The sequence below is a fragment of the Anolis sagrei genome, chromosome 1 (assembly GCF_037176765.1).
Source record: "Anolis sagrei isolate rAnoSag1 chromosome 1, rAnoSag1.mat, whole genome shotgun sequence".
NCBI classification, from domain to species: Eukaryota; Metazoa; Chordata; class Lepidosauria; order Squamata; family Dactyloidae; genus Anolis; species Anolis sagrei.
The window spans coordinates 149,212,007-149,235,463 of NC_090021.1; the positions used below are offsets into that span (position 1 = coordinate 149,212,007).

The following is a 23,457-nucleotide window of genomic DNA, read 5'->3' on the forward strand; positions in this document are numbered from 1 at the left end:
GGCAGTGTAGATACAGATAATCCAGTTCAAAGCAGATCATGTGGATTATCTGCTTTGATAATCTGGATTATATGGCAGTGTAGAAGTGGCCATAGTCTCCTCTAAAATTATAGAGTTGGAAGAGACCTCATGGGCCACCCAGTCCAACTCCCTGCCAAGAAGCAGGAATATTGCATTCAAAGGACCCCTGACAGATGGCCATCCAGCCTGTTTAAAAGTTTCCAAAGAAGGAGCCTCCACCACACTCCAGGGCAGAGAGTTCCACTGCTGAATGGCTCTCACAGTCAGGAGGTTATTCCTCTATCCTGCTTTGGTCAGACCTCACCTGGAATAACACTGTGTCCAATACTGGGCACCACAATTCAAGAAGGATATTGACAAGTTGGAACATGTCCAGAGATGAGCGACCAAAACAATCAAAGCTTTGGAAACCAAGCCCTATAAGGAACAGATGGGGGAGATGTTTAGCCTGAAGAGAAGGTTGAGAGGAGACATGATAGCCATGTCTGAAAAGATGCCAGATTGGGGAAGGGGCAAACTTGTTTTCTAGACCGTGGAAATTAGGACACAATAGAGCACATGATTCAAAATGCAGGAAAAGAGATTCCACATAAACTTTAGGAAGAACTTCCTGACATTAAAAGCAGTTCAGCAGTGGAATGTGCTGTCTCAGAGTGTAGTGAAGCCTCCAGCTCTGGACGTTTTTCAAGCAGAGGCTGGATGGCCATCTGTCAGGGGTGATTTGATTGTGTGTTCCTGAATGGCAGAGGGTTGGACTGGATGGTTCTTGGAAGGTACCAAAAACCCACTGTATTCCTTGACAAAGAAAATCCTATGAACTTCATGGGGTTGCCATGGGTTGATAGGCAACACGAAGACACATATAGGGCCCTTCCACATAGCCATATAACCCAGAATATCAAGGCAGATCATCCACAATATCTGCTTTGAACTGGATTATCTGAGTCCACACTGCCATATAATCCAGTACAATGTGGATGTTATACACCTGTGTGGAAGGGGCCATGCACTGACATTTATACATGTTATTGAACTGCAAAAAAGACATCCTCTTTTATGAAAGTCTTTCAAAGTTAAAAAGGAAACTCTTAGATCCATGTTACAGTAGTATTAACTGAAAATTAAGTCGGCATTATCCAATACCTGTCTATGCGGAATAAAATCCCATTAGATTCCTTTGCTTTTTTCCAAGGTAAGTGGGCGCAGAATTATAGCCCAAAAGTTTAAAAGACGAAAACAAAGTCTTTGTAATATATACACTTCATTAAGCTCAACCATTTCTTTAAAAACGGATAGTTGGTAATCCAGGTAAGCCTGTTGGAGCAAATCCACCAAGAAGACCCAAATGTGCCGCTCTTCTAAAGAAATACATACTTTGAACTTCTTATCCAGGACAGTCTGTACAATCTAAGTCCATAGTGAGAAAGAACAGGGGGGGGGGGGGGGGAAGGTTCGTAACAAAGAAAACAAGGGCAAGAAAGCATGTAGCGAAGGCCATTTTGGGCACAGTCTATTTTGGGAAAGTACCGTATGAACTGAACTTGCTAGAAAGACATTCTTCGTTAAGGTGGGGGTAATGACAAACAGGATGTGACACAACACAAAGAACTGGCTTCTTCCACCCAATCAGCAAGACATGGTGAGGCAGTCTTTTCCCCAACGCACCATGTTCTGAATTATCAATGTGCTTATATTGTGATTGCTAAGGCAAATATGAAAGGGGGGCTCCACATTCACATGCGTCCGCACCTTCTTGCTCACAGTCTAATGGCTTAATGGCATGCTAAACATTTGGAAGCGGACTCCCACTAGTGCTCCACCAAGTACGTGTAAAATAAGATAACTTCATTTCGTCCTGTTTGCATTATGTAACACACTCTATGTGGGTCTGCCTTTGGAAACTGTTCAAAACCGTGACAAGATTGCTGAACAGAGCTGCTTAGAGGGAATATACAACGTTCTTGCTGGAGAAGCATCGTTGGCTACCAGTCTGCTTTCAGGCACAATGCAAAGTCTATAAAGGCCTCTATAGTTTAGGTAGAATTCAGAAGTGAGCAACCTTAGCAGGCTAGGAGGCCACATTAACAATTAACAATTGTTAGAGAGAGGGGGCAAAACTAACAAAATGAAGTTCAACAGTGACAAATGCAAGATACTCCACTTTGGCAGGAAAAAAGAAATGCAAAGATACAGAATGGGGGACAATGCCTGGCTTGAGAGCAGTACGTGTGAAAAAGATCTTGGAGTCCTCATGGACAACAAGTTAAACATGAGCCAACAATGTAATGTGGCGGCAAAAAAAGCCAATGGGATTTTGGCCTGCATCAATAGGAGCATAGTGTCTAGATCTAGGGAAGTAATGCTACCCCTCTATTCTGCTTTGGTTAGACCACACCTGGAATATTGTGTCCAATTCTGGGCACCACAATTCAAGAGGGATATTGACAAGTTGGAATGTGTCCAGAGGAGGGCGACTAAAATGATAAAGGGTCTGGAGAACAAGCCCTATGAGGAGCGGCTTAAGGAGCTGGGCATGTTTAGCCTGAAGAAGAGAAGGCTGAGAAGAGATATGATAGCCATGTATAAATATGTGAGAGGAAGCCACAGGGAGGAGGGAGCAAGCTTGTTTTCTGCTTCCCTGGAGACTAGGACGCGGAACAATGGCTTCAAACTACAAGAAAGGAGATTCCATCTGAACATGAGGAAGAACTTCCTGACTGTGAGAGCCATTCAGCAGTTGAACTCTCTGCCCCAAAGTGTGGTGGAGGCTCCTTCTTTGGAAGCTTTTAAACAGAGGCTGGATGGCCATCTGTCAGGAGTGCTTTGAATGCAAATTTCCTGCTTCTTGGCAGGGGGTTGGACTGGATGGCCCATGAGGTCTCTTCCAACTCTTTGATTCTATGATTCTAATTTCTTACTCCCGGATATCTTGGGGAGTTCCACCCTATCACCACATACATATCACCCAATTCTTTTATACATAAGGGCCCTTCCACACAGCCATATAACCCAGAATATCAAGGCAGATAAATATCTGATTTGAACTGGGGTATTTGAGTCCACGCTGCCATATAATCCAGTTCAATGTGGATGTTATACAACTGTGTTGAAGGGAGCTAAGGATGCTTCCAGACAGGCTGTATATCCCAGGATCTGATCCCAGGTTTTCTGTTTCTCTCAGATTATCTGGCAGTGTGGATTCATATAATCCAGTTTAAAGCTTATTAAACATCAAATTATGCTATGATTTTACGAATTAAGCACCAAAACATCAGGTTTTACAAAAAAAAATGACAAAAAAGCAGTTCAATACATGGTAACGTTGTGTAGTCATTACTGTATTTACGAATTTAGCACCAAAACATCGCAATGTATTGAAACAGCTGTGGATCTGGGCAGGAGGCAGACTGTGTCGGATAATACAGAACGTTGGCTGAATGAAGGTTGGATAAGCAAGACTCTACTGTACTTGTATAAATTTAGAGAAGAGGCTTTCTCTCTGTTCTGGCATGCTCTCCATCTCTTGTGGTATTTATACTGGAGAGCCGCCTTACTCAGTGGTTGCTCTTGGCTGCAAACCTCCCTCCGTAAGGAAACTTTGGGCCCTTCCAGACCGGCCCTATATCCCAGGATCTGACCGCAGGTTTTCCGTTTATCCCAGATTATCTGGCAGTGTGGACTCATATAATCCAGTTTAAAGCAGAAAACTTGGGATTAGATCCTATAATATGGGGCTTGTCTGGAAGGGCATTATGTTGGCTCCCTCCCTGCCTTTTTTTGCCAGGGTTTAAATAGGCCTTAAGCCTTTATCTAGTTTGGACAAAATGTTTTACAACAGCTTAAAAAATGCAAAATGTGTTTGTATTATTTTAAAATTATTGCTTTAATTGAATTGTTTCATGCTTTAAAAACTTTCATACCAGATAAGGCTTTAGGTATTTTATTTCTGTCATGTTTTGGGGAAAATCTTAATACATGAATACACTCATTGTATTATGTTGTCGACCTTCTACACTTTCCCTACCATTCTCCTCTTCAGAGAGTTGATTGGATTTGAATGTGCTGTTCTGTTGGAAATAAATCTACTTTCTCGCTAAGATCCACGTCACCTTGCTGCAAAATATGCAGTTAATTCCAGACACAAAAAAATAGAAGCAGGTAGAGAAAGTGTGTATCTGCAGGCAACTTCAAAACTGGATGTTTTTTCTCGGCTCATGTTTACGGACACATTTTATATTTTAGGACGTTCATTGCAATCAGCAGATGTATTTACAATACAACATAACTCTTTATAAATTCCAAGTTCAGAAATACAAACAACAACCAGTAACATTATTACTTAATCAGCTTTCTTTAAAGAAAATAATTTTCCTTCTATTATATCTCCTTATGGTCACGGAATAACATGTGCATTTGTTCTTGTTTTAATATTATCTACACATTGTGTCAATAATATTAAAACAACCACAAATGAACATGTTATTCAGTGCATTGTGTCAGGCCCCCCTGGTGGTTCAGCGGATTAAACCACTGAGCTGCTGAACCTGCTGTCCGAAAGGTTGGCAGTTCGAATGTGGGGGTGGGAAAGGTGGTGTATAAGTGAGAGCTTTCCCGTATTTTTGTTAAGACGTATGCATCCAGGTGGCACAGTGGGTTAAACCACTGAGGTGCTCAAAAGGTCAGCAGTTTGAATCTGAGAGCTCCCGCTGTTAGCCCCAGCTTCTACCAACCTATGCAGGTCCCATCTTATTTCAATTTGTATCAGTCTTGACCCAGCCTTTAATGGTTCTGAGCCATTCCTTTTCCATGCTCTAACAAATAGACATGAAGAGCAGGCAGGATTTTTCCTTTTAATATTTATGTGTTGCTGGGTAATTCCATGCTTATGTTGCTGTTACCATTATTTTTTATTCATGTTGTGACTCTGTATGTTTTAATGTTGTTGTTTGGAAACTGCCCTGAGTCCCCCCTGTAAAGCAGAGTTTCAAATGGCACCAGCGAAACAAAGTCCCATGAGATCATGACAAAATCCCAAGACCATGGACACAGAAAAAACGAGCACAAGCTGCCTGGTTGAGTGAGAAGTTGCTCTGACAAAGGTTTGTTTTCAAACACACTGCTTAATGCCCTTTGCAATACATGAAAGCATTTCTTTGGCCTCTGACCTCCTTCTTGTTGGCTATTCTCACACTCCTTCGATCTAAGATTCCCATTACTTCAAGGTCAGGCTGCTCGTTAGTGTCAGCCTGGTTGCCTTCCTGCCTACTATCAGGCTGCGAACTGTCCTCCTTTTCTGAGTCAATTTGCATCTGGCTAGTTTCAGTGTGGGAAGGATACTAGAGACAAAGTTGAAGTACTTTGGCCACATCATGAGGAGACAGCAAAGCCTAGAGAAGACAATGATGCTGGGGAAAGTGGAAGGTAAAAGGAAGAGGGGCCGACCAAGGGCAAGATGGATGGATGGCATTCTTGAAGTCACTGGACTAACCCTGAAGGATCTGGGGATGGTGACAGCTGACAGGGAGCTCTGGCGTGGGCTGGTCCATGAGGTCACGAAGAGTCGGAAACGACTGAACGAATGAACAATAACAAGTTTCAGTATCAAAAACATCATTCCCTGCTGTGGGAAACTGAACTTGCACACCCTGTTCCTCATTGTCTACAACAGGAACATTTTGAACCTGATTGTGAACCTGAATCCCATCATCCTCGTCAGAGTCACTCTGAGACCCCATCTGAGTCACAACACTATCAGTCTGTGTCTGTGGTTCCAGCTGAGTCACAACAGAAACCTAGGGAAAGCTTCTTTAGCTTCACAAGACCAATGTCCCTTGTTAGGACCATTTCCTCCTGGACCAAGACTGAACAAGCAACCACAAGAAAGGTTGAGAGAGCATGAACCCCTCCAACTACCCTGTCTGCTCTCCAAGGCTGCAACAAGGAGAAAGCTATCCTGCAATACTATATCTCCTGAAGGTGTATTCACTACCTTGGGATGTTTAATCTATGGCAGATGTGAGTGATGTCTTGCCAGCATGCCAGGGGTTTCTTTGGGAGGATTTAGGCTCTCCTCCTAGCTAAGCTGAACTAAGTTTGGGCATCCTGGATGCGACAGCAGCTGAAGTAATGACTCTCCATCACCATTACTGCTGTCACAGAGTCAGCATGACAACATGCTGTTGTCTCAGTATGGTTGCATTATCTTCAAGCTTTTTATTGATAATGTCCCAGTTATCTCCCTATCTGTTTCCTTGCCCTACCCCCACCTTGCTCCCTGGTGAAACAAGAGCGGGTAACAGTGCACACAGCAAATGAAGCCATTTATGAAATACTAGCTGTCCCCTGCCACACGTTCCTGTGACCCAGCCTGGTGATTCGGAACATACAGTAATGAGAAATTGTTGGTTTCTAATATATGTAATAGGAGCCCCCGGTGGCGCAGTGAGTTAAACCCCTGTGCCAGCAGGACTGAAGACCGACAGGTCACAGGTTCAAATCCGGGGAGAGGCGGATGAGCTCCCTCTATCAGCTCCAGCTCCTCATGCAGGGACATGAGAGAAGCCTCCCACAAGGATGATAAAAACATCAAATCATCCAGGCATCCCCTGGGCAACGTCCTTGCAGACGGCCAATTCTCTCACACCAGGATTTACTCCTGACACGATATATATATATATATATATACTAGCTGTGCCCTGCCACGCGTTGCTGTGGCCTATAGTAAAACTTATCAAAGTTGAGGTAGATATCTGGACTATTATGAAAGAGAGGTCCCTACCTATTCCTTCCCCCTTTTCCTCCCCCTTTCTCTCCTTTCTTCCTTCTCTACCTCTTTCTTTCTTTCACTACTTGGTTTCATCCTTCTCTCTTTCCTTCATTCCCTCCCCCTTTCTTCCTTTGCCTTTCTTCCCTCCCTGTTTGCTTCCTTCTTTCACTTTTTATTTCCTTTTATTTTACCACCATCATAACAATAACAATAATGCAATGCATTGCCTCTGGGCCCTGACACCTCTCCCATTCCCCCAGGGTCTCATAGGAACAATAGCATAATAATAATAATAATAATAATAATAATAATAATAATAATAGAAATAACAACCTTTACCCGCCACGTGTTGCTGTGGCCAATCTTCCCTCTTTCTCTCCTTCTTTCCCTCCTTCCTTCCTTCCTTCCCTCCCATCTTTCCTTCTCCTCTTCTTTCTCTATCTCCTTCCTTTCTTCCCCCTTTTTCTTTCTTTTCTGCTGTCTCTCTTTTCTTTCCTTCCATCTTTCCTTTTCTTTCCTTTTCTTCTTCCTTCTTTCTCTAACTTTCCTTCCTTCCCCCTTTTTCTTTACCTCCCTTTCTCTTTCTTCCTTCTTTCCTTCCTTCCTGTCTTTCCTAGATTTTGACAGGGCAGGAAGGGGCGGGGTGGGGTTTGGAGGTGGCGTGAAGTAAAAGGAGGTAAGATTGGGGCGGGGGAGTGATGGAGCATGGGGTTGCGTGTGTGTGTGCGGCAGCGGGGGGAGTGATGGAGCGTGGGGTTGCGTGTGTGTGTGCGGCGACGGGGGGAGTGATGGAGCGTGGGGTTGTGTGTGTGTGTGTGTGGCGGCAGGGGTAGTGGGGTTGCGTGTGTGCGTGCGGCGGCGGGGGGAGTGATGGAGCGTGGGGTTGTGTGTGTGTGTGCAGCGGCGGGGGAGTGGGGTTGCGTGTGTACGTGCGGCAGCGGGGGGAGTGATGGAGTGTGGGGTTGCATGTGTGTGTGCGGCGGCGGGGGAGTGGGGTTGCGTGTGTGTGTGCGGCGGCGGGGGGAGTGATGGAGTGTGGGGTTGTGTGTGTGTGTGTGTGTGGCAGGGTGTGTGTGTGTGCGGGAAGCGGCGCGGCGGGGCTTGGAGTGGGCATGGTTTCCGCAGAGGGAACATTGGCCGGAAGGCCATGTGCGCGCGCCAGGGAACTTGTGGCTGGGCGTCAATGCGCATGCTCAGTTGTTTTGCCGTTTTGTGAGTGTGTTGTTGTGTTGTTTTTCATTTTGAGTAGATATGTTTGTACCTTGTGGGTTGTGTTATGGGCATGGGAATTTTGGTTAAGTTTCGTTGGGGTTTTTTTGAGTTTTGTTTTTTTGCCGTTTTGAGTGTGTTGTTGTGTTGTTTTTCATTTTGAGTAGATATGTTTGTTCCTTGTGGGTTGTGTTATGAGCATGGGAATTTTGGTTAAGTTTTGTTGGGGTTTTTTTGAGTTTTGTTCTTTTTCCGTTTTGTGAGTGTGTTGTTGTGTTGTTTTTCATTTTGAGTAGATATGTTTGTACCTTGTGGGTTGTGTTATGGGCACGGGAATTTTGGTTAAGTTTCGTTGGGGGATTTTTGAGTTTTGTTGTTTTGCCGTTTTGTGAGTGTGTTGTGTTGTTTTTCATTTTGAGTAGATATGTTTGTACCTTGTGGGTTGTGTTATGGGCATGGGAATTTTGGTTAAGTTTCGTTGGGGGGTTTTTGAGTTTTGTTTCTCCGTTGGATGCCCCATACAAATTGATATAGATATAGATATAGATATGTAATTTCTTTATGGTTGTGGGTAAACAGTGTTTCTTGCTGTTTCTTTGTCAGTGTTGATGTGGAGAGTGTCTGGTTTGCCTACTCTGGAACATGCAACATATTATTGCCCTTCTTTAGGGGTCCCTTTCAAATCTATGATACTATATCTCTGTGTGTGAGAGAGAATCATATATATTTATCTACATCTATGGCTGGATGGCTCTTTGTCAGGAGGGCTTTATGTTTTCTTGCTCTGGTGAAGGGAGTTGGACTGGATGGCCTTAAGGCAGCATTTCTCAACCTGGGGTTTGGGACCCCTGGGGGGGGGGTGTGAGGGGGTGTCAGAAGGGTCACCAAAGACCATCAGAAAATAGTATTTTCTGTTGGTCACAGGCCCGTAGCCAGGATTTTGTTTCAGGGGGGGGGGCTGAGTTTGTTTCGGGGGGGGGGCTGAGTCTGAGTGAAAGAGGGTCTACCCTAGCAAACATTTTGTATCGTTACCCTAATACCCCCATGGATATGAGATATATTGAGCATGGTGATCAGATCATGATATGAATAAACATAACAGTTTAAATGATGTATCAGTAAGGCCTTCTCGCGGACCACCATGAGAATTTCGGGGGGGGGGGCTCAAGCCCCCCAAGCCCCCCCCCCCTGGCTACATGCCAGTCATGAGGGTTCTGTGTGGGAAGTTTGCCCCAATTTCATCAGAATGCTCCTTGATTGTAGGTGAACTATAAATCCCAGTAAGTACAACTCCCAAATGTCAAGGTCTATTTCCCCCAAACTCCATCTGTGTTTACATTTGAGTATCCGTGCCAAGTTTGGTCCAGATCCATCATTGTTTGAGTCCACAGTGCTCTCTAGATGTAGGTGAACTACAACTCCCAAACCCAAGGCCAATGCCCACCAAACCCTTCTAGTGTTTTCTGTTGGTCTGGGGAGTCCTGTGTGCCAAGTTTGGTTCAATTCCATCATTATTGGAGTTCAGAATGCTCTTTGATTATGATGAACTATAAATCCCAGCAACTACAACTCCCAAATGACAAAATCATAATTTTTTGAGTGATCACTCCTTGTGTTGTGAGATGTTTTGTTGCCAAATTTGGTATGATTTTGTTCATTGGTTCTTTTGTTTTTAAGGTACTCATTATGCACAGAGCATTTTTTATATATAGATTGTGGTAAATGCTGAAGCATCCTGGGCTTCATTGGAATGGCTAACGAGAAATTCCTGAAGGCCTTCTGGAATCTATTAATTTCATTCACCCCTGAGACCAAAGCCAAACACGGAGAGTAGAAGTGAACTTGAGCTTTTGCCAGGACACGGTGACAAGACAGAAATACAAAATAAATCAGAATACGCATGTAAACGCTCACACATCCAGACTGCTGCCTGTTCTTTCCTCAAAGTATGATCCTACCACATAAGTAGCTGATGAAATTTTACGACAGTTCCAGAAATACAGTTTATTTTGTATTTCCGATCGACAAGGAAGATTAACTAAGAACGAAGAAACAATGTTTCACAGTTGCCAAATCGTTTCAATTAGTTTTACCAACAAAGTCATACCTACCAGTTCTAGATTCCTAAATTTTAGACCTGAAGCGGGGAAATGCTATTTCATATGCTATATTGTTCCTAGATTTTTTTTAAAAATCTGGGAAAGGAAATGCACGAGTGTTATGTTAGAGTTTTCCAACTATAATAAATGCTTTTTGTGCACATTTCCTCATATGGGAATTATGTCTCATATTAGGCACTGGTACAAAGGACAACTAATGTAGGAAATGTCTCAAAGAAACGTGTAAAGCAATGTGGAGTCTTAGTAACACTGACGGCATGAAACATGCAGCACAATCCTGTGGCTGTTAGGCAGAACTAAGTGCCACTGTGTCTAATCGAGCGTACTTCCTATTAAGGACTGCAAACTTAACTGGGATTAGTACGTCCCATTTATCTCCGTGGGGTTTAGACGTCACTAGATTATGGTAGATAGAACATGCTGACTGGCTTTCTGATAGGTTCTTGGCCTCCAACTGGTAAAGCCAGGACCCACAGGAGCAACACTGCTACTACCAATGGTCTAGAACCAATTGTGAGTCCCAGTCAGATAAGATCTGTGACTCAATGGCATTTATGTGTTTACTTACCAGGTTGCTACTTGATTCACTTGGTCTATTACAGATGAGACTATTATTATTAACTTTATTTGTACCCCGCTAGCATCTCCCGAAGGACTCGATGCGGCTTACAAAGGCCAAGGTCTCAAAACACAACATAACAATACACAACCTAAGCAAATCAAAAACAGTTAAAGCAATATTAACAAGCAATAAAACAATACACCAAGACTCAATAAAACTGGGGCGGGCCAAAGTAAAGGGTAGAGATTAAAAGTGCTGATGTGACAAGTGGTATGTAAGGATTATGGGGTAAATGCAGTGTGCAGTGTGCAGCAATCTTAATTCTAATAAAGTGCTTCTGGGACTTGTTGTTGGAGGGTTCCTACTCCGGAAAGGCACATCAGAACAGCCAAGTCTTCAGGTTCTTTCTAAAGCCTGCCAATGTAGGGGCCTGTCTAAGATCATTGGGGAGGGTGTTCCAGGAACAGGGGGCCACCACAGAAAAGGCCCTGTCTCGCGTCCCCACCAGCCGCGCCTGCAACGCAGGCAGAATCGCGAGCAGGGCCTCTCCGGATGAACGAAGTGAGCACGTGGGTTCATAAATGGAGATGCGGTCACGCAGGTAGGATGGTCCCAACTTGTTTAGGGCTTTGTAGGTCAGCACCTGCACCTTAAATTGGGCTCGGAAAATAAACGGCAGCCAGTGGAGCTCCTTGAACAGAAGGGTTGACCTCTCTCTGTAAGGAGCACCAGTTAGCATCCTGGCCGCTGCCCATTGGACCAGTTGAAATTTCTGAGCCGTTTTCAAGGACAGCCCCATGTAGAGAGCATTACAGTAGTCCAGTCTAGAGGTGACCAAGACTAGCCACTGGACTTGAGTCAATGTCTAGTAGGCATGTGCAAAAAAAAAAAACATTTTTGGATCCTAAGTATACTTTATCAAAGCTGTTTATACTCTAGAGGAGACAAGAACTGCAAGTGCACAGTTCTCTCACCGCAGGAGGAAGTTTTCCAAGGCATTTTAAGGGGGCTTCCCAGGGAAGGGAGCTCCTTCAGGAGATAGGGCAGAACAGAAATAAAGTATTATTATTATTATTATTATTTAGAAACACAACAAGATTAGTATACAGCAAACAAGATCACTATGCTGGATGTTGTGTTGGATCACAAGTCAGACACTTCCCAAGTGTCTAGACCAGGGGTCCTCAAACTAAGGCCCGAGGCCGGATACAGCCCTCCAAGGTCATTTACCCTGCCCTCGCTCAGGGTCAACCTAAGTCTGAAATGACTTGAAAGCAAACAACAACAACAATCCTATCTCATCAGCCAAAAGCAGGTCCACACTCCCCATTGAAATACTAATAAGTTTATATTTGTTAAAATTGTTCTTCATTTTAATTATTGTATTGTTTTAAAGTGTTTTTTGCACTACAAATAAGATATGTGCAGTGTGCATAGGAATTCATTCAAGTTTTTTTCAAATTATAATCCAGCCCTCCAACAGTTTGAGGGACTGTGACCTGGCCCTCTGTTTAAAAAGTTTGAGGACCCCTGGTCTAGTTGTTATTGTTGTTGTTATTATTATTATTTGAAACACAACAAGATGAATCCACAGCAAACAAGATCACTCTGCCGACTGTTGTATTGGATCACACGTCGGACACTTCCCAAGTGTCTAGGATGGTGTGATGTATCAGCGAATAATGCATGCAAATCCCAGTAAGATGGCCTTCTGCAGCTGGCAGATGGTAATTTTTTCAACGCCAATTGTGTTTAAGTGCACACCACGGTCTTTAAGCACTGCACCCAGGGTGCCAATCACCACTGGGACCACCTTTACTAGCTTGTGGAGTCTTTGCATTATTATTATTATTATTATTATTATTGACACAAAAGCACAGTATGTCACAGCAAACGAGATCTATATGCTGGATTTCGTATCACAAAAGCACAAGTCGAACACTTCCCTAGCGTCTAGGACTGTGTGATGTATTTTTGAATGATGCATGCAGATTCAAGTCATTTTGAACAATTTTTTATCTTTTCACAACCACCAAAGAATAGAAGGAAGTCAAACAGTTTTTCTTCTCTTTTTTCTATTTCTTTTTTTTTTAATCTTTTTTTTTCAATTATTACTACTATTAGTAATATTTTTTCTCTTCTTTCTTCTTCTATTACTTCTTTTATTTTTCTTTCTTTCTTATGTTTCCTTTTCCAAACTTTCCTATTTGGAAATTGTTCCCCCCCTTTCGATGTTTATTCTATCTTTGAATTAAAACTCAATAAAAATTATTTTAAACAAAAAGAAAGATGGCCTTTTGCAGTTGACAGATTGTGATTTTGTCTATTATTATTATTATTATTATTATTATTATTATTATTATTATTATTATTTGAAACACAACAAGATGAGTCCACAGCAGACAAGATCACTCTGCTGGCTATTGTATTGGATCACACGTTGGACACTTCCCAAGTGTCTAGGACTGTGTGATGTATTGGCGAATAATGTGTGCAGTTCCCAGTAAGGTGGCCTTCTGCAGCTGGCAGATAGTAATTTTGTCAGCGCTGATTGTGTTTAAGTGCAGGTCAAGGTCTTTAGGCACTGCACCCAGTGTGCCGATCACCACTGGGACCACCTTTACTGGCTTGTGCCAGAGTCTTTGCACTACTATTGTTGTTGTTGTTGTTATTATTATTACTATTATTATTATTATTATTATTTGAAACACAACACGATGAGTCCACAGCAGACAAGATCACTCTGCTGGCTGTTGTATTGGCTCACATGTCAGACACTTCCCGAGTGTCTTTGCATTATTACTATTATTATTTGGAAGAGGTATCAACCTGGAAGTATCATGCCCTGGCATCCTTTAAAAAGCTCTCCTTTCTCTCTTAATTGGGAAGTGGGAAGGAAATTGAAGCGTAGAGGCAGAGGGGGAAAGAGGCATTCTAAGTGAGGCACCAGTTCTCCTTTCTGTGCCCAAATCAAGAGAGAAGGGAGGCTTTTTTAAGGAAGCCAGGATAGGTTACCTCCAGGTTGATCCCTCTTCCTTCCCTGGGAAGCCCCCTTAAAATGCCTTGGAAAACTGCCTCCTGCGGTGAGAGAGCTGCACACCCGCAGTTCCTGTCTCCTCTAGAGTAGAAACAGCTTTAACAAAATATACTTACAATCCAAAACTGATTCTTTTTACACATACCTAATGTCTAGTAAAGAAAAAATGTCTCCCAAAATGCAATATTGGGCTACAGCCTGGTCTAATTCTGAGAGGCTGTAAATAGAAATAGCAATCTAGATAAGGCTGTATCCCTCAACTATTGATGCCAATAGCAACGTTCATAATAACAGCAAAAGTTGTAGGCTATGGGAGAAAAAGTGTGTTTCACGGGTGGCACACAGAGCCAACTCTACCTACCGAACGACCCGAGAGATACTGTGGAGTATTTATTATTTATTTATTATATTTATATGCTGTCCTTCTCACCCTGAAGGGGACTCAGAGCGACTTACAAGATATATATACACACACACACATATATACAATATATTATATTATTAATATAGTACAATATCAGTATTATATATTACTATATTGTCTTATACCATTACATTGTAATATTACTGGTAATGTTACATCTATATAAATAAAAATGTAATGTTCGTTTGTGGGATTAACATAACTCAAAAACCACTGGATGAATTGCCGCCAAATTTGGCCACAAGACACTTACTAACCCAAGGAGTGACCATCACTCAAAAAATTGATAAAATTGCAAAAATTGAGCAGTACTTTGGGAGACCATGGTTTATCTATTGAATCCCGCAGGGTGACCTTGGGCCAATCGCACTTTCTTAGCCTTCGAGGAAAGCAAGGGCAAACCTCAAGAGAAATTGCATTTTGCCAAGTACTTCCCCATAAGGTCGCTTTAACTCAGAAATTATTTCAAGACACAAAACAACAACAAACTTGCCTGCCTTCATTTTTTTGCAGCCCCCTTCTATCCAAGCCCCTCCCTGGTCAGAGACACCCCTATTAAATGTCACTAAAGGTCTTCTAAAGAGGTATTTGGATTAAAGCCACCTTCACCCACCTTATAAAAATCACTTGAAATTGGTACCAAAAATCAGCTGAAGTGAGATCCATAACAACAATAATAATAAAACTTCATTTATAACCCGCCCTCTCACCCCAAAAGGAGCTCCCAGTGGCACAGTGGGCAGGCAGGACCGAAAACCGACAGGTCATAGGTTTGAATCCGGGGATAGCACGAATGAGCTCCCTCTGTCAGCTCCAGCTCCCCATGCAGGGACATGAGAGAAGCCTCCCACAAGGATGGTAAAACATCAAAACATCTGGGCATCCCCTGGGCAACGTGCTTTCAGACGGCCAATTCTCTCACACCAGAAGCAATTTGCAGTTTCTCAAGTCACTCCAGACACGACAAAAAAAACAACAAAACAAAACCCAGAAGGACTCAGTCGAATTCTGGTCACTATCAAGGTGTATTTTGTGCAGATGTCCAGCTGAGAACTGGTCGTCACTGCCAGCTGTGTAAAATTGTCTTTCATCAAAAGGGAGAGCAAATCTAGCACAGGGAAAATTGAGGATTTACAGACATTTATATAATGTATATTATATAATTAAAACATGCTTAAGTAAAACAGAATGTGTGGATATGTGAAAATAAACGTGATTATTATGGAAGAATCATTTGGTTTGGCTGGTAGAATCTCACTGTGGCTGGGTGTCTGTTGTGAGATTTTTGTGAGATGAGGTTGAATGGCTGTTTGGTGACTGAAAGGAGTGAGCAAGCAGGCTAGCTGGGATTTCAAAGAAAAGAAGAAGAAGAAATTAGGATTCCTTATATAATAGGGTTTATTTACTTGGTGAGAATTACAAAAGTTGTTAAGCTTAGCTAAAATGAGACAAGCACACATGCAATGGCATCCAATATGGCTTGGGTGAAATCAGGTCCAACTTGAGTGTAATGGACAGCTTTTGAGGTGGTCAGTTGTATGGCGGCGTTACCCTAGGTCACTTGGGGGTGACAGGCTAGTCAGGCTCACAAATGACCTTTTGCTTCCTCATAAGGAGAAGTTACTTATTGATTTATGTTTCTCCCAGTATCTCATTTTTCTGGACCGTAGATTCTCTTCCATTTCCACATCAGCCTGCAACTCTCTACTTCTATACAATTTTGTATGCAATTATATATACCAGGATACATATTTTCCTCAAGCAATCTTTCCCCACATATCATGCTTTGCATAAAATACTTGCTATTCACCCTCACTAACACGTATACCCATTTGAGTGCATTTTTACTACTGTACAGATTCTGTATGGATTTTCCATTGAGAGAATCGCACCCTGAAATTGCGACGAGTGAGAACAGTGACCGACACCAATCTTCCCATTTACACAGTGGTTCGGGAATCTGATGTTGGCATGTCTTGTCGAAGGCTTTAATGGCCGAAATCACTGGGTTGCTGTTTTTTTGAGTTGTACGACCATGTTCCAGTAGCATGGGAGAAGCCTCCCACAAGGATGATAAAAACACCAAAACATCCAGGCATCCCCTGGGCAATGTCCTTGCAGACGGTCAATTCTCTCACACCAGTTTCTCAAGTCGCTTCTGACACGACAAAAAAAGTAGCATGCTCTCCTGACATTTTCCAGCAGACCTCTGAACAAACCTCTGAGGATGCCTGCCATAGATGCAGGCGGAACGTCAGGAGAGAAAACTACTGGAACACAGCCATACAGCCCGAAAAACTCACAGCAACCGAATGATGTAGGCATCTTTGCATCAAAATGCAAAACGAATGACACCGTGGAGCTCTGGGTTGATGTGAGTTTTCCAGGCTGTATGGCTATGTTCCAGAAGCATTCTCTCCTAATATTTCACCCACATCTATATGGAGCCCCCGGTGGCGCAGTGGGTTAAAGCCCTGTGCCAGCAGGACTGAAGACCGACAGGTCACAGGTTCAAATCCGGGGAGAGGCGGATGAGCTCCCTCTATCAGCTCCAGCTCCTTATGCGGGGACATGAGAGAAGCCTCCCACAAGGATGATAAAAACATCAAATCATCCAGGCGTCCCCTGGGCAACGTCCTTGCAGACGGCCAATTCTCTCACACCAGGAGTCACTCCTGACACGACAAAAAAAAAAACAACCCACATCTATGGCAGGCAACCTTAGAGGTGGTGAGGTCTCTGAGGATACCTGTTGTAGATGTGGGCAAAACATCCGGAGAGAATGCTTCTGGAACATGGCGATACAGCCCAGAAAATAATAATGACGATAACGATAATTTAAAAACTTTATTTATACCCTGCTGGGAACTCTTGTCTGCTTGAGGCAAGTGTGAATGTTGTAGTTGGCCACTTTGATTAGCATTAAATCAAATTAGTGTAATTGTATTATTGTTATATTATTGATAGTTATGTTGATATTTTGTTGTGTTATTGCCTTTATTGTAAACTGTTTTTATATGTTGTACACCGCCGTGAGTCGCCCTAGGGCTGAGAACGGCGGTCAACAAATGCAGTAAATAAATAAAATGCAGTAAATAAATGGCCTTGCAGCTTCAAAGCCTGGAAAACTCACAGCAACCCAGTGATTCTGGCCATTAAAGCCTTCTTTCCAAAAGTTACCAAGTCAATTTGAACCATTTTTACATGAATTGGGGCGAGGGGGGTGCAATTATTATTATTATTATTATTATTATTATTATTATTATAGATATCATTTATATATAAACATATATTTATATATAATATATATATATATATATATGTATATGTATATGTATATGTATATATATATATATTTACCTCCCTCGAAGGGGACTCAAAGTGGGAATGAGGACGTGTATCCTTTTGCCACAAAAGGCCATTTTCCAAGTTTGGATACATTTTGATAGCTCTGATTTGTACATAAGACTCTACTAGCAAGCAAGGCTAGTAGAGTCTCCTATAACTCATTCCTATAACTCATTTATTTTCCTATTTTTCTCTCTTCCTTTTTGGATCCATTTATTTATTTACGATGTTTATATGCTGCCCTTCTCACCCCCTGAAGGGGACTTAGAGCGGCTTACCAGTTATATATACATACAATAGATTATATTATTAGCATAGTACAATATCAGTATTATATATTACTATATTGTACTATACCATTATATTGTAATATTTGTAATATTGCAAACTCTCCATCGGCCTTGTCATAGAATCCTAGAGTCGGAAGAGACCACATGGGCCATGCAGGAAAAGCACAATCCAAGTCATCTTTATTCCAAAGGCATCCTAAATGCAACTTTCCAGGAGTGGAGATATTTTCTACGAAAGGCAAGAGGAGGATCCCATTCTGAAGGTTCATAAGAGTGTGTGCTAGCCTTGGGATGGGGATATTTGAACTGGTCAAAGAGTGAGCCTTCCCTATGTGCTTTTGCATAGGGACAGCCCTGATGCTGTAGCTCAATGGGTCCAGGCAGTGGGCCTTGGCAAGGCTGGCACTTCAGGCCCTCAATTCGCTTCTGGGATGAAATTCCTCGAATCACTGCAGCACTCCGGCTCTGCTCAAAGCACACCACAGTACAGGCTTCTGGCAATGATGTGTTTGAGGGAAGCCCATCGGATGAGCGGCATCGCAAGGGGGTTCTCCTCATGCTACAGGCACAGTGGGCACATGTGAGGGGTGGACAGCCTCTGCTCCTCCTGCGATAACTTAACACAGGGGTCACTCAGAGTTTGGTAGGAGCTCGCAGTGGGTTAAACCCTTGTGCTGGCAGGACAGGTTGGTGGTTCGAATCCAGGAAGAGAGGTAAGCTCCCATCTGTTGAGCTCTAGCTTCTCATGCAAGGACATGAGAGAAGCCTTCTACAGGATGGTAAAACATCAATCATCTGGGGATCCCCTGGGCAACGAACTTGCAGACGGCCAATTCTCTCACACCAGAAGCGACTAGTTGCTCCTGACACGGAGTTTGGTGATGGGTCACTGTGAGTTTTCTGGGATGTATAACCATGTTCCAGAAGCATTCTCTCCTGACGTTTCACCCACATTTATGGCAGGCGTCCTCAGAGGTTGTGAGGTCTGTTGGAAACTAGACAAGTGGGGTTTATATCAAGGCAGAAAATCCCACATTATCTGAGTGTGGATGCAGATAACCCAGTTCAAAGCAGATATTGTGGGATTTTCTGGGATATAGGGCTGTGTGGAAGGGCCCTAGGCAAGTGGGGTCTGTATATCTCTGGAATGTCCAGGTTGGAGAAAGAACTCTTGTCTGGGTTGCTGTGAGTTTTCCGGGATATATGGCCACGTTCCAGAAGCATTCTCTCCTGACGTTTCACCCACATTTATGGCAGGCATCCTCAGAGGTTGTGAGGTTTGTTGGAAATTAGGCAAGTGGGGTTTATATATCTATAGGTTTTCCACGCGGTTAAATTGATGCAATGACATCATTTAGAATTGCTGTTCCAGAGGGGTGGGGGGAATGAGGGGAGGGCAAGGGTGATGGGTAATACATAACCAAGGAATGTATAAAATGTCATTTAAGGAATATTTACTTTTGGAATAATGTATACTGAAATAAGTCCTGTATGGCAAAAGTTTGTTAATTGTTGGGATGTATCAAATAAAATTATATATATATATATATATATATATATATATATAAATTTTATATATAATTTTATTTGATATATATATATATATATATATATATATATATATGATACATCCCAACAATTAACCATCTTTTGCCATACAGGACTTATTTCAGTATACATTATTACAAAAGCAAATAGTCTTTAAATAACATTTTAAACATATATGGAAAGAGTTCTTTCTCCCATCCTGGACATTCCACAGATATAGAAACCTGACGTTTCGCCTGCATCTGTGGAAGGCATCCTCTTGTCTGCTTGAGGCCAAAGTGTGAATGTTGCAATTGGCCATCTTGAGTAGCACTGAGTGGAACTCTCTGTCCCAGAGTGTGGTGGAGGCTGGAAGCTTTTAAGCAGATTCTGGATGGGTCTGGAGAACAAGCCCTATGAGGAGCGGCTTAAAGAGCTGGACATGTTTAGCCCGAAGAAGAGAAAGCTGAAAGGAGACATGACAGCCATGTATAAATACATGAGAGGAAGTCATAGGGAGGAGGAAGCAAGCTTATTTTCTGCTGCCCTGGAGACTAGGACACAGAACAATGGCTTCAAACTACAAGAAAGGAGATTCCATCTGAACATGAGGAAGAACACCCTGACTGTGAGAGCCGTTCAGCAGTGGAACTCTCTGCCCCGGAGTGTGGTGGAGGCTTCTTCTTTAAGCAAAGGCTGGATGGCCATCTGTGGGGGGTACTTTGAATGCATTTTTCCTGCTTCTTGGTGGGGGTTGGTCTGAGGTCTCTTCCAACTCTAGGATTCTAAGAATGGCTATGCAGCCTCAAAGCCTGGCTGCTTCCCGCATGGAGGAATCTTTTGTTGGGAGGTGTAAGCTGGCCCTGATTGTTTTCTGCTTGGAATCCCCCGTTTTCTGCAATTTTCCTGCTTCTTGGCAGGGGGTTGGACTGGATGGCCCGTGAGGTCTCTTCCAACTCTTGGATTCAATGAATGGCTTTGCAGCCTCAAAGCTTGGCTGCTTCCTGCATGGAGGAATCTTTTGTTGGGAGGTGTTAGCTGGCCCTGGAGCCCCCGGTGGCGCAGTGAGTTAAACCCCTGTGCCGGCAGGACTGAAGACCAACAGGTCGCAGATTCGAATCTGGGGAGAGGCGGATGAGCTCCCTCTATCAGCTCCAGCTTCTCATGCGGGGACACGAGAGAAGCCTCCCACAAGGATGATAAAAGCATCAAATCATCTGGGTGTCCCCTGGGCAACGTCCTTGCAGATGGCCAATTCTTTCACACCAGAAGCGACTTGCAGTTTCTCAAGTCACTCCTGACATGACAAAAAAAAAAAGCTGGCCCTGATTGTTTTCTGTCTGGAATCCCCCATTTTCTGCAATTTTCCTGCTTCGTGGCAGGGGGTTGGACTGGATGGCCCATGAGGTCTCTTCCAACTCTAGGATTCTAAGAATGGCTTTGCAGCCTCAAAGCCTGGCTGCTTCCTCTGTGGAGGAATCTTTTGTTGGGAGGTGTTAGCTGGCCCTTATTGTTTTCTGTCTGGAATCAACGTTTCCTGCAATTTTCCTGCTTTTTGGCAGGGGTTGGACTGAGGTCTCATCCAACTTGAAGATTCTATGAATGGCTTTGCAGCCTCAAAGCCTGGCTGCTTCCTGCATGGAGAAATCTTTTGTTGGGAGGTGTTAGCTAGCCCTGATAGTTTTCTGTCTGGAATCAACGTTTCCTGCAATTTTCCTGCTTCTTGGCAGGAGGTTGGACTGGATGGCTCGTGAGGTCTCTTATAACTCTAGGATTCTAAGAATGGCTTTGCAGCCTCAAAGCCTGCCTGCGTCCTACATGGAGGAATCTTTTGTTGGGAGGTGTTAGCTGGCCCTGATTGTTTTCTGCTTGGAATCCCCGTTTCCTGCAAATTTCCTGCTTCTTGGCAGGTGTTTGGAGTGGATGGCCGGTGAGGTCTCTTCCAACTCTTGGATTCTATGAATGGCTTTGCAGCCTCAAAGCCTGGCTGCTTCCTGCATGGAGGAATCTTTTGTTGGGAGGTGTTAGCTGACCTTGATTGTTTTCTGTCGGGAATCCCCGTTTCCTGCAAATTTCCTGCTTCTTGGCAGGTGTTTGTAGTGGATGGCCCGCGAGGTCTCTTCCAACTCTAGGAATCTATGAATGGTTTGCAGCCTCAAAGCCTGGCTGCTTCCCGCATGGAGGAACCTTTTGTTGGGAGGTTTTAGCTGGCCCTGATTGTTTACTGCAATTTTCCTGCTCCTTGGCAGGGGGTTGGACTGGATGGCCCGTGAGGTCTCTTCCAACTCTAGGATTCCATGAATGGCTTTGCTTCTGGCATGGAGGAACCTTTTGTTGGGAGGCGTTAGCTGGTCCTGATTGTTTTCTGAGCATTTTTTAAAATATTGGTAGCCAGCTTTTGTTCTGACAGCCCGGACACCTCACAGCAACCCAGTGATTGTGGCCAGGAAAGCCAACCCAACCCAGAGTTTGGGGGTGTCCTCCCCGTTCCCATGTCCCCATGCCCCTTCTTCCCTTGTTGTCCAACGTGGTGGTTCCCACTCACCGCCAGGGTCCTCCTCCTCCTCCTCCTCCTCCTGCCACCGGCTGTCACACAACACAACCCCAAGTGCCACCATGCTCCTCCTCCTCCCCGTGGTGTGTGGTGTCCTGGCTTGGCTGTGTCGGGCAAGCCAGGCAGTGTTGTGTTGGGCTGGGCAAGGGGCAAACGCATGCAGGAGCGAAGAGCATACCTTCAATTTAGTGTTGGGATAGCTGACTGGCACCCTGGCCGCGGTCTTATTGGCGAGGGCGGCCTGCCTCAGCTCCTCTAGCACTGAAATTATATCATCCAGCACGCATTGCTTATCCTGACTTCTCAACACACACAGATGGGAAAAAGTATAATTATAGCCTTTGTGGTTCACCTTCATTTCCAGCACGGCTCGGTGGATCTGCAGCAGTCCTTCCGCCTGGAGCAAAACATTGCCGCCGGGCTTGGCCAGGAGGAGGAGGCGGCCGAAGCGGCCCGGCGGGTGCAAGTCCGAGTAGAGCTGGCCCTTGGCGCGGTCCAGCGGGAAGAGGCTGCCGGCCAGGCGGCGCTCGATCTTGGCCAGGCTGTGGCTCGGCGCCACCAGCCGCTCCAGGTCCCGCTCCAGCTGGAAGCGGTGCAGCGCGCTCGAGCCGAAGATCAGCGTCAGCACGGCCGGCACCGTCAGGAAGAAGACCGGGTGCCGGCTCACGAACAAGCCCAGCTGGCGACAGAACGACTGGAGCCCTCTGTGGATCGCCTGCCGCAGCATCCTCCGCCAAAAGAGCCGCAAGAGCCGCCCGCTCGCCGCCCGGAGAGCAAGCACATGGGACATCGGGAGCCAGGCAGCCCGCCTGCCTGCCTGCCCGCCCGCGCGCCTGCCCGGGGATCAGCACGCGCCCTTGCCCGGCGCCACCGCGCACGCACGCGCCCTCCCTCGTTCCCCTGCCTCTCCCGCGCGCGCACTCCCTCGCGCTCCCGGGTGCCCCAACACTGCAGCAAGTTGCAGCAAGCAGGGAAGGGGGCGGGGGCTTCCTCCGGGCTTTCCTCGCTGCTTGCTCCCCTTCTCCGTTTCCAGGCCAGCCTCGGCAGGAGGGGAGGGGCTTCTGCCGCAAGACCCTTGCTTTCCACCGGGAGGGAGAGCGCCCAAGCGAAAAGAAGAAGAAGAAGACGCCGATGCTGCTGCTACTGCAAAATCACGCGCACAGCTGCATTGGCAAGCTCAGCCTCGCCCACTACCGCCTTTGTCAGGGGGATCCACAGAGATCCCCCCCTTCTCCTCTCGGGGGTTTCCAGGGATGGCTTGCCCCGGGTCTTTCTCCCCTCCCTGGACTCAAAGGGCCCCTTCCAATCCCACATTTTCTGCTTTGGCAGTGTGGACTCGGATAATCCAGTTCAATATATATATTATGGGATTTTCTGCCTTGATATTCTAGGTTATATGTCTGTCAAAGGACCCTCAAATAACCTAGTTCAATGCATATATTATGGGATTTTCTGCCTTGATATTCAGGGTTATATGGCTGTGTAAAATGGCCCTCAAATAACCTAGTTCAATGCATATATTGTGGGATTTTCTGCCTTGATATTATAGGTTAAATGCTGTGTAAAATGGCCCTCAAATAACCTAGTCCAAAACATATA

General features: G+C 44.5%; 1 protein-coding gene across 2 annotated transcripts in view; it reads right to left on the reverse strand.

Annotated features, from left to right (window-relative positions):
* Positions 1-22,968, reverse strand: part of PTCHD4 (patched domain containing 4) — a 116,383-nt gene extending 93,415 nt beyond the window's left edge. The window contains exon 1 of one of the 2 annotated variants that reach the window (XM_060785146.2): positions 22,037-22,968. In XM_060785146.2, the coding sequence (XP_060641129.1) occupies positions 22,037-22,648 (612 nt within the window). In that variant the 5' untranslated portion in view covers positions 22,649-22,968. The remainder of the gene's footprint in view (positions 1-22,036) is intronic. The other variant, XM_060785155.2, reaches the window with a different exon arrangement.
* Between the last annotated feature and the right edge of the window lie 489 nt (positions 22,969-23,457).